Below are 15,177 nucleotides of genomic sequence, written 5' to 3'. Positions count from 1 at the left end.
GCCATGTGAACAGGTTTCGTGCCTGGGCTCACAATGACCTCTGTAGGTCATTTTTAGTGTCTAATTGATAAACTATGCTAACGGATATCCGTAACCATTGCAATGCGTTACCTCTAGATTTCTTGCTTTGCCATTTCTTACAATTGTGACAGTATACTTGAGCGAAAGTCAGGCATAGGTCCTGACGCACTACGCGTCGTATGTCAGTGATGTAGGATGAGGTATCGGGGACAATACGGTCTTTCAACATTGGATCAAAAAGTACTGCCTCCAAACTGGCTGGTCATTTGGCCGTTTCGAAGTCCTTTGTTCCTATAAGAAAACAATAAGCTTGCACCAACCGGCAACAATTATTGTCAGTATAAGCGGTAGTCGAACGCTCGGGTTGCTGTAATAAAGCTGTTTGCTTTATTTAGGAATAATGCGCGTTTGTTGCACTGGGAATATTTAGGTAGCGTTTGTTGTTTTGTGGGGGTTGTGTGGGTGGCTGTATGTACTATATCCCGTATCGTGATGTGCGTGTAGTGCGCGAATGCCCAGAAGTGGGACTGTCATCCTCCTCTCCCGCCGCTGGAGCCCTCTCCCTTGCTTCGCCATCTATATTCCGTGTCCTCTGTCACCCGCTTCTCACAAAACGGAACGCCTCTCGCATCAAAGGGACCCGGCGTCTGCAACACCGCTGTTACTGCGTTCACTATACTCAGAATTCCTTGGCTCACAAAACAGCAGCTCTTCGCCTTCATTTGTGCATTACCGTTTTTCCACCCGAGCAAAAAAAAAAAAAAAAAAAAAGCGACCAAAATGTGTGTCAACCGCAATTCCCCGTCTCTCTCTAGGAATTAAACCTTTAGCCGCAATACCCAAAGTCTCAGCGAAGGCATTCCCTGAGTCAAAGGAATAAGAAATGTTCATGGTCGGACATCCATGTACGCGTGGCCTTTTAAGAACAATCGTGTGCCCTGACCGCAGATGGAACAAAACAAAAAAAAGATGGAATAATCGACGCGTGACGCTTGCCTGGAGGTGGCAGTCTGTCGGGCGCAGCTCCAAATGTCACGGAGTCGAAGAAGCGTCAGGTCAAAAAAAAAAAAAAAAAAACTTTTGATGTCTTGGGAGCCAGCAAAAGTAATAATAATAATAATAATAAATAAATAAATAAAAAAGCAAAGAGGCAGCTATACGTACAGCGTTGCCGCCACGCGAACCTTCGCGTAGGCGCGAGCGAAGCGTCTAGAAGATCGTCTACTACCTGACGGGCAGATCAGCGCACTCATTAATCTTTATTTTTAAAGGCATATGTTATTCTTTGCTGTTGCTAGCCGCATTGACGCATCCGTTGCTCGGAGACGCTGCGCTTAACGAGCGCGCAGCCAACAGTCGCCTGTGAAGAGAAAGACAAAAAAAGAAAGAAACATATACACAGTAAATACAAAGAAGCGCTGAAGCGATGCCGCCGCTAAACAATGCGTCTCGGCGACGTCTTGTTCATCACGTGACTAGAATCAGCTTGCGAGTTCTCTTCAAGTACAATACCTGTTGCACGTCTTTTTCGGTGTTTGGAAAAAGTACATTGTGTCAGCGGGCTCTCGGCGGTATACAGTGTCTAACTGCTGCCGGCGTGGCGTGGACCTTCATCGCGAAGAGTTGACAGCTGATTGCTTCAGCACGAATGTGCACTTTGCGCGCTTTTCTTCCTCCGTCTCGACGTGTAACAACCTTTATTTCGTTGCCAGGTTGTTCCGTATACGGCCATCTCTGCCTCAAACTGAACCGCCCTCTGCAAAGTTCGGGTCGTTGCTCCATATATCTTTGATTTTTTTTTCATAGCACGTCTACGTTTTACTGTTCAAAGGAAAATGTTTTTGGATGAACCCTCTCGAAAGCTTGGCGTGAACTTAACATCTTCTGGCGTTCTTTCCTCCTTTCCCCTTTTTCTTTCGTTCTCTCATTTTCTCTACTGTACCATTTAGTAATTGTTCACTGCGTATCTGTATCAGCTAATCCTCTGTTTCAAAATTTTCCGTCTTAATGTTCTTTCAACTTACTTACTCTCCTCATTTTTTAAAACATTCGTACACTCTTAATCTGGTTACACAAAAGCTTCATTAAGTAAGTGGGACATTGCTGCAAATATGTTCCACATACCTGTTGAAATTTATGTGGAACGATATTGAGGGTCATATATATACACGGTATAGCAGTCGTGAGAAATTCGACCGAATGTGTAGAACCGACGCACAAGGACGGTTTGTCGCACATAGGTTCCAACTCAATATACGGAACGCTTTGGCAAACGTGTTCCACTTATTGCCACCCTACGTGGAACGAAATTAAGGCTGTACCGCCCATGCGACGTGAGTTGCACAACTCCACTATAAGGAACAAATAAAACGAACTAAAGAGATTGCCAACCGCCACTCGCGGTGCAAGTTATTGGAACATTTCCAAACAGGCCATCTATAAAGAAGAACGCCACGTCGGACTGTCGTGCGCAATTGTTTGCATAAATATATGAAGCATAATCGCAGATTTGCCAAGGTGCTCGCGAACAGCTTTGCGCGATTGGGCGAATGCGGAAACGTCCGCCGTGGCCGGTGAATCATGCGCTGTAGTAACATCGCACGTTGCCGTCGTGCCAGCCTGCTGAAGCCAAGACGGTTGCGAGGCGCGATCGAGTCTCTTCCTGGAGTAATAACGATAGCGACGTGTTTGACGTCACGTGCTTTAGCGCTTTTCGATAAACCGCTTCGGGCGCCTTGTGCACGATTGGGCGCGCTAAGGTGGTGCACCAAAAAGCAAAGTTGCGCTGTTTGAAATGGGGATACAGTTGAACCCGGATATATCGAACCAACATATAACGAGTTATTGCGAGCTGTAAAATCCTCTTGGAAATTTCTGTATAAAATTTTTACTTGATATATATCGAATTACCTATATATCGAACTTTTTTTGTGATCCCCTTCAGATTCGTTATATCCGGGCTCCACTTTATTTAAAACTTGTCGCGTGCGTATTGAAATACTTGCGATTCGATTTATGGTTCCGGTCTCTAAAGCGCTGCATAGCAATAACGCCTGTTTCTTTTTTTTTTCTTGTTTCACGTCATTGCATCTGTGAAGTCTATTTGGATAAGTTTGTGTAAGTATAGCTGGCGTGGAGCGCAGATTCAAGGACGCCTCGATGAAGCGTCCTTGACGGTATGGGCGTCCAACATGGACAGCTACTCACCCATGGCAGCAACATGGCAGTTGCTTTCTGGAAAATTCAGCAATTTCTGAAAATAGCGCCAAAATGACGCACCTTTCTAAAGGCATTTGTTTGCTTGTTCTTGAAAAAAATGTGAAGATGCATATTTCTGCTGAAATTATCGGAAGTATCCTGGTAAGACACGTATAAGAAGGTCTGGGAGTGTACGTGAAAAAAAAAAAAAAAAGAGTCGGTGCTATCTTTTTTTTTTTTTTTTTTTTTTATTGCGAAAGCATTATATACTCCATCGCGAAAATCCGTCGTAGTCGGCGTGATCGAAACATGGTACCAAAAATGGCCGACCGCGCAAAGAGAACACGTCAGAAAATCTTCCGATCGACGTCACGTTTCTCAGGGATGTTCTTGTAAACAAAGCTAATTAATGCCTTTGAAAAGAAAATTTCGTACATTTCGATTTGGGTGGGAATCGAACCCGGGGGCCTCAGGGTTGCGAGACGAACACGCTATCCCTACGCCACGGCGGCTGCACGCTTCTGCCCGACTCAAGGTGTGCCAAAGTGCGTGCATTGACGTCCGTGGAGAGATTGACGCTGTACGAACGCAGCCAACTCGTCAGCGACGATCCCACCACGTGCGCTCTCAACTTCGACCGCATCGTGAGGGGGATAACGTTCATTCTTTCCAACAAGAACATTTCACCATTTTGCGCCCTGCTACGTTATCGAACATTTCAATCGAAAACATTTCACCAAACCGACTTTAGTGCTTTCGCACTCCCACACGCGTAGGCTGTCTTCAGTGTCACTGCCGATTTTTTATATTTTTTGTAAGTGCTGATTGCGTTCAAGGTCCTCTCAATATGCGTCAGACAATTTGTCACAGGCGTGATCTTTTCTCAGAAGGGCGCGGATTTTCTACAGAGTGGCAAGAGAAAGTAAAGGTTCTCACAAACGCGTTATTAACAAACACGCAGTGCTAGACGTCAACACAAAGGGCGAAGAACTCCAGTGAATTTTACGCCGGTAGGAACACATAAGCTATTCGCGAGCTCCGACCTACACAAGACACGACACCTGCGTGCAGTAAATTGCAAAGCGACAACGAAAAAAGATCGGGATAAAGCGCAGCAAAATTATGCGAAGCATATCTTAAAGTCAGGTCTCGTTACCGCGGGAAACCTAGAAGGTGTTTAATTGTGTCTGAAAAGCCAGTGAAAATGAAAGACTACAAAGACCACAAGGTTGGAAAAAGAAAAGTTCCTGACATCTAACACAACAAACTAAACTCACATTGGATTCAAATCGCGCGTCCACAGGCGTATGAGTTGTCCTTCGTTTATTTGAATCGTTGACGGTTTCCTCATGTCTGCCGTCATGTCGAAAGGTACCGTAGGCCTCAGTAGCAATGGCTGCCAATTGCAGTGTCCAATTAGACTGTGACGCTCACATAATTGCACATATAGCATTGTTCAGCAGTTATTCGCCGGTGACGTTATGGGACTGCTAAGTTGAACCATAGCACCACAGTCAAGCGATGATATATGGGATATGCTAAGCCAACAACGTTGGTTTTCTTTCTTCTTTTTCTTCGTTCCGTTCTTGTTGCTTCTAGATTTTGCGAAACATCTGAGACTATACCTCTTTGTCATTCACTGTTCCCGTTCTCTTTGCTTATACTGGGTGGCCCACATAACTTGCGAAAAAAATTTAATATCTGCAAGTGACACGTATAGCTGGACCGAACCAAGTTAATGCGTTAGCTGATGGAGCAAATAAGACTATCTTTTTGTTTTGTATTTCGCCAAATTACATAATTAGTATTTATTGAAACATCAACTTCTCAAACATTATATTCTGAGCGAAAGTGTTAGTGAGGAAATGGTAGACCAACCTGAAATATTCCCGATCCAGCTTTCAGTTGCTCGATACTGCTACATACGCCTGAAAGAAAGCCCGCGAAATACGGAAAAGTGCTGACTTGCTCCAAGCGATGGCAAACAACATTACCTTAGTTTTTCTCCAGCTACGTGGCGCGTGCATATTTTAAATATATGCTCAAGTTACGGGGGCCACATGGTATTACATCATTAATTATTGTGGCTTTTATATTCCAGTCATTATCAAAATGTCTATCATGTTCCTGAAAAGGTACGCGGAATTGATCGTAGGACAGAACCAGTAGTTGTCCCTTGAGTTGCAGGCGCTGTGTCGACTCTGACTTTCGTTTTGCACTAGCTGAAACCTGTGGCTCAGAAAACACGGAATTCTCGCTTCAGACAGTTCTTTTTCTTCATACATATATCGCCTCCCGTTTCGATGAGCGCATGTCTTGATTGTTTGCTTGTTTGTTTGCTTGTTTGTTCGCTTGTTTGATTGCGCTACATATTTATACTAAATGATACACAAAACAGCAAAAATATTCAGGAGCTTTCCACCTTTCAGTTCTCAGTCGCACCCGATTGCCATGCACATTTCCCAGGCATCGACAATCGTGTCGGTCGGCGTTCGGTGTGCGAGATAATTTCGGCGAGGTCCTTCTTGCTTTTTTTATTGTTTTTGTTTTCTTGACCTACAGCCTGACGAAAGGTCGGCTGGCAATGAAACAGCATCTTCCTGAAAAACAGCTATACGTGCTACACTGCAGAAAATGAATATTGTTTAATGTGTTCTGCGTCAATAACGTACTCCTCGCTTCGACGTCTCGACTTCCCTACTGATTTTTGCTCATTTCTTTCTTTCTTTTTTCGCTGTAAAGTGTTATCTTCTCCTTTTCGACTAGATGCAGCGGAGAAACGCACGCGTTTAAGTACGTCGCGCGTGCCTATAAAAAAATTCAAATAACGTCACAAGTGCACTGTCCTGCGAAAAACGGAAGTATTCAAGGTAACCTTCAAGCAGGCAGAATATTTTAAGTTTAATGCGCTACAGCTGACGTCTGGCTTGGGGATCGGGGATTTGCGATTAACACTGCGAATCGGCGCATGCATCCACTTTGCCTTCGTCGCTTTAGCAGCCAAACGCGCTTCGAGTCCCTTGAGATCTTCTCAAGCCTCCCACGCGCGCGCCGCGCATGCGCGTCGATACCGTGACATTACACCGACGGCGACGGCGCGAACGTGCCTCAAGCGCTCATATAATTGCTTTCTCAACAAAACGTCGGCGCTTTACTTAATCTGCAGGGCTGATCTTCTGTTCGTTGTGCGACGAGGCTGATCGTTCTGCGACGAGTTGGAGGCAACGGTTTATCGCGAACGCATAATGCGCTGTAACGCCGGAATCTTAGAACTCTAGCACGACTAATGCCGACGCCTTTAATGCAGGCTCAATATAGATTACCTGTTGACTGGCATTTGGAAAGGTCTTCGCGCTGTTCTCACCGGAGGGCCGACGATATATCTGCGCCGCTCGCCACTGCGTCTGGCGCCATCAGCGGGCATCGCCATTATCAGGGCGACGTAGTTATTTGAATACAACGCCCATTTGGTTAATCAGCTCAGTCAGGGTTCTCAGCTTATTGTCCCGTTGGCCTTTATACGCTGCTGTCACGCTCATGTGGCCTGCGTCATTCATTCGTCACGCTGTTTGAACCATCCGGCCCAATTGAAAGTCTGCGAAGCGCGATTTCAGAATCTGTACAAGTGCGTAGGCGCTCTCTGCGGCGGCCGTTTTATTATACATCTATATATTTTGCTCGCCTGCCAGCTCGGCCGTTGCTGTGATCGCGTAGTGATTGACCTGATTATATTAGAAATTTCGCCGGTAACTTTCGCCGACAGCTTTTTGACGACATTTTACGTTCGAATGAACAGGCGGGATTAACACGAGAGAAAATGTTAAAATACACGACGCACGAAATCCGCGGCGTGATGAGCATTGGGCATCCAAGCGCGCTTGAATCGATGACAAATGCAGTAGGCAGGCGCGTTTTAATGCAGACGGTACAATACCCGTATAAACGTAGAGCCGAAGAACAACAAGTAACTAAATGCACCTTGCGTCTTCCAGCCAAACCGCTGGCTTGAGACCCAGTCCGCGCCTTTCCATGGGAGCGCCGGGTTTCTTACATATACTTTTTGGTTTCCCTATATCATCCGCAATCGGCTGCGAATACAGCGTTCTCGGAGACTGTTTTATAACGTAGTCAGATTGCGAAGCAATCGGAAGTTCATTTTTTTTTTCATCTTTCTTGTGAAAGCATTTAGGACAGCCAGGCTGACTCGGGTGCTTCGTATACATATTGGTTGTGTGTACGGGTATGCGTCGTCGGAGTGGGAGTAACGCTGTTAAAACAGCACGAAAGAAGTGGGCGTGTCGACCTTGTTTTTATTGTTTGTCTCTGCCACTCGCCGGCGCATGGATTGCTAGTTAAAAACTAGGGCACGACGATTGTAGAGGGGCGGGCTTTTCCATGGTCGCACACCGCCCCCCTTCTGCGCACGCGCTGTAACCTCCCCTTCCTTTCCGCACGTTCCCAACCTTTGCATGCCTAAATGGAATCGTCGGTAAAAAAAAAAAAAAAAAAAGAATGCGCGACTTGAGGAATCTCATTCTTTTTCGTCGCTGACTTGAACTTGTTGCTGGGCCAACTCGTTATGTCTCGTACAGTGATAAACGTTCCCAGCTGGTACTTTTTTTTGCCGTTTTGTACATTAATAACTGTGTAATTTTATTATTCTCGCCATTGTCGTTAACGCGGCTCGTGAAAGTTTTGTACTCCGGTCCAACCCACGTGTTGCTGCAACCTTGAAAATCTTGAATCGTGACCTCACCTGATTGGTCCTCTAACCAGACCTCGCAGTATGTATACTAAATAAACTAAAATAAACGAGCGTCGACATTTACTGTCCGGCCATCCGCTGCGGCCACCTGCCTCTGAGAACAACTCCGCGGAGTTTTGTGACCCCTATGCAAACAAACAAACGAAAAATAAAAAAAAGGGGCGGGGGGGGGGGGGGGTTGTTTGCCTGCAATCGCACCCTCTTCCCCTCTCTTTCTCTCCCTCACGCTCTCTTCTCGATCAGCTGGAACTGCTGTCGTTTGCCTGTATGAAGACTAACTGAGGAGCGTGGTCGGCTTCACCACTCGGCAGAAGGGAGTCGCGATCGAGAGCCTAGCCTAATCCAGGGGGAGTTTACCATATAGCTTAGACTGAGATAATTGCTGTTCGACTGCCGAATAATTCGACGGCTAATATCAGCCGCTTGAATGACAGACCACGTACCGTAGGAGGAAAAGATGCTGGGAGTCTTTGGCTTGAGCAGTCTCGCATGCACAAGGCCACAAAAAGCCATATTGCGCTTCTCTAAGGGGACTGGGCTGTGTACGAACGCCTGTGACTGTCAGCGGGCGTTCCCGTGCGAGTGTGTTCACACCAGTGACTGCACATTTATTCTCTTTAGCCCCGCCCTCTTTTCAACTCCTGTTTCTTCACCTCGGTGCAGGGTAGCAAACCGGAAACTCGCACCTGGTTAACCTCCCTCCCTGCGTTTCCTCTATCTTTTTTTTTATTAACTTATCTTTCACCTTTCCCCTTTTTCGAATGTAGCGTAGCCAACAGAATTACGGCCTTGAGTAACCTGCCTGCTTTCTGCGTCATCACCGTCTCTCTCTCTCTCTCTTTCTTGTAGAAGTTAGCTTTTTAACTTTTCCTAGCGAAGCTTAGCATGACTTGACTAGGCGCAACTTAGCAAGGTCGACCCAACTAATCCTAGTCCGGCTTTGCTTATTCGCTCGTCGTGCGTTGGATGGAATGCGACGCACGACCGCACGTGGACCACTCGCATCCCTTTTTTTTTTTCTTTCTTTCTTTTTGCATTACGAAGCCGCCGTAAAGGGTTCGCGCCCTCGTCCGCGGCGGCATCAAGTGCGCCGCTGGTTGAAACACGGCACCGGGGCCGTTCCGCCGCCGCGATATCCACGTGTGTTCAGATAAAAGAGCAAATAACCGCGTCGCCGCTCCAGCTCTTTCTGCTGCCTGCGCGACTGCGAACTCGTGTCTTCCCATTCCGCTCAACTGCCTATCGCTTTCCCTCTCCCGATCCTTCTCTCAACCTGTATCTCTCTCTCTCCCTCTCTGTCCTTTTTCGGTCTCTCTTTCAAATCTGTGCCGTTACATTGGCTCTCCATTCGTTCCTTTACGCCTTACTCGCCCTTGAATATCGGGCTTCTCTCACTTACATAAAAGAGAGAGAGAGAGAGAGATACACTGTGATGCTTTATGAGCCCACCACGCGCAGACAAACACGAACACACCTACACTCACAAACACGTACGGACAGACACACACGCGCACGCGCGCATACACCCTCTCTTTCTAGTTACCGCTGCCGTCTGAAACCTCGCCTGTTCGTTCTCTCTCCAGCTCAGCAATTCGAGCGTCGGTTTCATCTCTTCATTTTCTTTTTCCCCCATGGTTCCCTGTTTTCTTAATTTTTCATCACGCGTTCTCCAACTGCACTCGCTCCTAGCCGTCATTTATTTTGCGCGTTTTATTTTTTTACGTTATTTTCGTGTTGTCCTCGACTTGCCCCACTTCTGTATATTTTTTTTTTCCTTTTTATTTCTCTGCACCGGAGGCACGTGTGGGTCGCTACGGCGCGACCACCGCGCACCTGTACACGACCGACAGGTATACAGCGCGCTCACAAACGCCGCTCACAAACCAGATTGGTGTGCGCCGAATGTATCGTTCGCGATTTATTGAGCGCCCGCTGAAGTGGTGAGGAGACGAAAAGGGGGGGGGGGGGGGGGTGAGGAGGTGTTGTCGTGCAGGAGTGCGTCTTCTTTATGTCGAAATGGTGTTTTATTGCGATAGTAATTGTGCGGACGGTCGAGGCGCGTTTTCGACGTCGTCGCCGCCGTCGCCGTGCTGTCACGGTCGATGCGCGCCTCGCGCGTGGAAGGTTAGGCCTCCAGAGACACGTGACAGAAGCGCAGTGAGTTTGGCTGCAAAAACTACGAAGCCAGGTGGACGCACACCGTCGCGTTCTGCAGAATCGGCTCTGTAGAGGAGCCAGAGCGGCGTTCAACGGTGTCTTTTGTTCGTCATGCCTCTTCCCGACCGTACGGAATTCCGTCAACCCCCGGATTTAAATCTCATGTTGTGCAGCTGCGCGCATACAAAAATAGAGGAAGAAAGACTAGTTCAGCATCGCTGTACACCGTCTCACAAATTCCATGCAGGGAAAGCTGTGGGTCACGTCAGCCAGTGAGAAAAGAGAACCAGAGGAAAGGCTTCCTCCATTGTCCGCCCGTGATACCGCGGCGCGCACTGGATGCAAGCTTCACGGGAAGAATGGTGGAGCACCAAGAGGGCCAACTCTAGTCCATTCTCCAGAGCACGCACTCGGCTCTCGTTACCAATCGTCTAAATCGAGCCCTGGGCTTCGCTGCACGGCAGGGAGTCTGCGAGGTGGAGTATAACCGACGCGACGACTTTTTCGGCCATTTAGCTTTGAGCTTCCTTAGCGGGTCGAAGCTTCACCGGTTTGTCCGCTGGCGTCACGATGCTCCCGACGCGAGCACCGACAACTCCATCGTGCAGCTGTCGGTATTGACAAGCCTCTATTGGTCCTTGCTGAGGTTACCATGCTCGCCGACTCGTTTATGCGGCCGAAACATCGTCATCATCGTCGTCTTCATCATCATAATTATCATTAATCATGTCCACTGTACGAACAAATGCCTCTCCCAGCGATCTCCCGTTATCCCTGTCTCGCGTCAGCTGACTGCGACCTATCCATTTAAGGAACCAGTGGAAGGAATGGCGACGAAATGGGCGAGAGAGCGCTCATTGGCTCGCGATGGGTCACGTACGCGTGCTGACGTCATCGACGTCAGTGGCGGATGGCGATCGCAATGCGGTGGGTGTACGTTGCTTATGACAACGCTGGTTCCGAAATCGAAACCTGGGACACGACGCTCCTCACGCATTGTCGTGCAAGTGATGTTCACCTCCTTGGGCAATCGAGATAACGCGGGCTGCATTGCACTGTCTGTCGCAAGGCACGCTTGTGTAAAGCCTTGAAAAGAGAGCAAGCAGGTGCTGATTACCCTACTCGGGCTAGTTTTATCGTACACACGCTTGCACTGCAGTGGAACTTACTCGAACTGTTATGTGATCTGACAGTAACTGACTCAATTTTACTTCTTATTTCACTGATATATTTCGACGTTTTCATTACTTGCTGTGCTATGTTTCGACATTCGGCGTGCCAACTTCAACTTTCTGCGAACAGTACGCGGGCGCGATCTGGCTTTCGCTGAACATTTCTTTAAAAACTATTATTCTTTGGTTGTTTATTTGCTTGAGCCTGTTGATGACGATGTATGATGATGAAGTATGATGCGTACCGTTTCATTAAGCGAGATGGACTACCAGGCATCAGACTTGATGGCAAGCTCTCATACACACGTATAATAATAGTAATAACAATAATACATAAATAAAATAATAATGAAAAACTACGCTTACAGTGCGAACAACGCATGTGGCCTCTATTCGGTAACGAAGTCAAGGCAGTTCCGACGTTGTAGAGCATATGTGCTCGCTGTGCGCATGTGTAGCCATGTGAGCTCGAGCCCGTTCCTTTTTTGCTTTAGCACTCTGTTCTCTCCTTTGTCCCCTCTGGTGTCCTTGCGCTGTTAATTGAACTTTGACGCACGTTTTCCCGACATACCCAATCTTACGCCCTCCTTTCCTTTTCTTGTGTCTTGCCCACGCAGGAAGATGAGCGCATGATGGACCATGAAGCAGAGCTCGAGGCAGCCATCAACCTCTCGACGGGACAGACCACGGCTGCCGTTCGCGCGTCCAGCGCCACTCCAACCACCAACGGCGTACCGCACGAGGACGACATCACCGCTCAGGTGCGCGGCTGCCTTTCTCTACATCCTCTAGGTCGCCGGCTCGACAACCTGTGCCGACCGACGGCCGTCGTGTACAGTCGAACCGGGATATATCGAACCCACGCATGCCGAACTATTGTGTGTAACGAACAGCAGTAAAATCCCATTGAAAAGCTTTGTATAACATTTTTAGTTTATATATCGAAATACCTATAAGTGGAACGTCGTTGATACGATCTTCACGGGAACCCGGAAAATGAAGCGTATCATCCGAAAATCGTATCATCCAACGTATTATCCAACAAAATCGTATTATCAGGAACGAAAAAAATACGTATCATCCCGAAAAACGTATTACGCAGAATCGTAGTCTACGAGGTTCCACTGAGTATATCGAACTTTTTTGTGGTCCCCTTCAGATTCGAGATATCCGGGTTCGATTCGACTGTATAATACTTTAAAGGCAAGGTGCAGGTGTGGGTTAGTTTGTTGGACGTTATTTGCAAGAGCGCGAATGTCAACAGAAAGAAGGGGACAGACCCAAGACATTTTTAGGACATTGCCCCTGCGGCCATTTGGCGAACTTCACCGCAGTGCAGCAGCGTAACTCAATGGGCAGCATTTTCAGAGCATTATATTTCGGGAAGCCACCCGAATTTCAACAACATTCGATTAGCAACGTCGAGAGGGTACGCCATTTTATTAACGTGCATATTTGCTGCACTTATTCGTAACTTTCCTGCTGCGTTATGACAGTGTTTTAATCCTGACCAAAATTCTGTTATAACGCAGCAAGGGCGCAACGACTGAGCGCCGTGAATACGAATATTAATAAGAGGGCGTACCCTCTCGACGTTGATAACTGAAATATGTTGAAATTCGGGCGGCTTTCTGAAATGTTATATTTTTTTTTTAAGCAGCGCATTAAGTTACGCTTGAGCACTGTGGTGAAGTTCAACAGATGGTCGCAGGGGAACGTCCTAAATTCCTGCAGATGCGAAAGTACTGCGTTCACCATCAACAAACGTGACTGCTAATAAGACGAAGTTTTAGACCTAAAAACCTAACCACATTATCACATGGCAGCTCATGTGTCAGCGTTGGTGGGCCTAGACACTAACGCATGCGACATTGACGTGAGACACACATTAACACTGATCTAGACTTAAAAATGGACCATTACCCGAAGTAACGGCTTCTCCTACATTTAACTAATTTTTTTCGACGCTGCTTCACGACGGGATACGTTTACATTATTCCAGTCGGAGTGACCGTACTCCATTGAGGGTGTACGAGAACTCTCGAAGATGGAGTCAAACGTGCCACAAGCGCTCACTCCCTGTCAAAGGCGTTCTTGGCACTGTCTTTATCTACACGCCGTTTCGAAATATTTGGCTCTTGAATGGAACTTGCGAGACGTGTTGGGGCGTGTAGTTGGAGGCTCCGTTAGAACCTGCTCAAGACTGAGCAGGTACGTTAATAGCTTTGAAACTTTTAAGTGAAACTTCATGTTATATAACTATTAAAGGAGTTCCGAAGGAAAGTATATAATGATTTGCTAGATGCAAACTCTGGAATGGCAAGTTCGGGACTTAATTTTACCTAGAGAGGAGAAACTGCGTTCCAAGAGACGCCGTGCAAGCAAAAGACCGGGGGCGGCACCGTCTTGAAATTCTCGCACTATATTCCGTCTACGTCACAGATCTAGGAGCACCATCGGGTCGAGTCTGCTTGATCGTTTATTAGCGAGTAATGCGTTATTACACTGAACTATAAGCTGAAGAAATGTATGTCACGTCAAATTTTATTTACCACTCTGGCTTTAAAGTTGTTTTTCGATATCTTATTTGCAATCAGAAATAGTTACGCTATTCATTTTAGAATTTCTAGCTGCGGTCACCGACTGCCTTCCGTCAAAGTTACATAGCGGTGCGTGCTCGATTACCGGTAGCAACATATTTGCCCAGCCGTGTTGACGGATGTTTCTGCTACAGTAGACGACAAACTTGAGCACGCATTGTCCGCTTAATTCGATGGCCCTAATCACGTAGAACACATCGGTAGCGCGCGCGCCACAGCCCAAGAGTAACTGAGCCACCGAGCGCTGTCCTCTCTCGCAACTCAGCCATTCTAACGCCTCGCCGCAATTTTATTCCAAGCTTACACGCTGCCGCCTATCGAGCTCCACGATTGTAAAAACGCTGTCCCGCTGACGACGACCCTCTACGGCGGGCGCGCCAGTCTCTTCATCGCGCGGTTCTAGATATATAACGACGGACGGAACAAGAGCGAAGAAAGACCACGTGGAAAATGGTGCCACGTTATCTTTCCTTTCCGGGGGGCCGCGGTTAGCGAGGGGGCAATGAAAGAAAGTCAAGCGAGCCCGCCGGGCGAGTTGGCGAGCGAGAGCTTTTGCCTTCCGCCTCGTTCCTCCGCCGCAGCTCCTCGCCGGGCGTCATCGGCGACGCTGTTACCACGCGGACGTGTACACTACATTCCAGCGTCGGGGGCGCTCGCGGAACATAGCAGCCGTATAATGTCCGTCCAGGTAATATATAACCCCACCGAGAATAAGCACCCCCCCCCCCCCCCCCCCCCTCCCCGCGCGCGCGCGATTTAATCGTCGCGTCGGCTGAGGAAGCGCCTTTCGTAGGCTCTCATCCCGCTCTTCGTCCTCCTCCCTCCTCCTCCTCCTCTCATCTTTCGGTGACGTCACCGTCGTCCTGCTCACGCGCCGGCAACGTCGTCGCCGAGGTGAGCGTAGGCCGCCGCCACCGTTGTCGTCGTGGCTTGACCGGCCGCCTCGCTCGCTCGCTAGCCTTGGGAGGCTCGGCACGAGGAGCGTGTGGGCCAAGGTCGCCGCGGGCGCGCCACCGACGACGCCCAAAGAAACGCTCCCTGCCGGACCCGTTCCCTGGCTCACGGGGAGTCCTTCTCCAGCCGCCTCTCTTCTTTCAACCTCTCACCGGCATCATCGTATTTTTTTTTTTTAATTGCTGGACGATCTCCGGGGAGCTTCCCTTGCGTTTTGTCCATAGTTCCTTTCTTTCTTTCTTTCTTTCTTTCTTTCTTTCTTTCTTTCTTTCTTTCTTTTTTTTTTTGTCACCGCACCTCTGAGAAGGCT

The 15,177-nt window shown here is 48.0% G+C and overlaps 1 protein-coding gene across 5 annotated transcripts in view; it reads left to right on the top strand.

Moving 5' to 3' along the window:
* Positions 1-15,177, top strand: part of LOC119466368 (forkhead box protein P2-like) — a 402,756-nt gene that overhangs the window by 315,471 nt on the left and 72,108 nt on the right. For all 5 annotated transcript variants that reach the window (XM_037726879.2, XM_037726876.2, XM_037726874.2 and 2 more), the window contains one exon: positions 11,931-12,074. In XM_037726879.2, coding sequence (XP_037582807.1) covers positions 11,943-12,074 — 132 coding nt within the window. In that variant the 5' untranslated portion in view covers positions 11,931-11,942. The remainder of the gene's footprint in view (positions 1-11,930; positions 12,075-15,177) is intronic.

Source organism: Dermacentor silvarum, chromosome 10 (assembly GCF_013339745.2).
Source record: "Dermacentor silvarum isolate Dsil-2018 chromosome 10, BIME_Dsil_1.4, whole genome shotgun sequence".
In the NCBI taxonomy this organism is placed as follows: domain Eukaryota; kingdom Metazoa; phylum Arthropoda; class Arachnida; order Ixodida; family Ixodidae; genus Dermacentor; species Dermacentor silvarum.
Note: the sequence above shows the minus strand (reverse complement) of the source record. Positions and strands in the feature narration are given on the sequence as shown.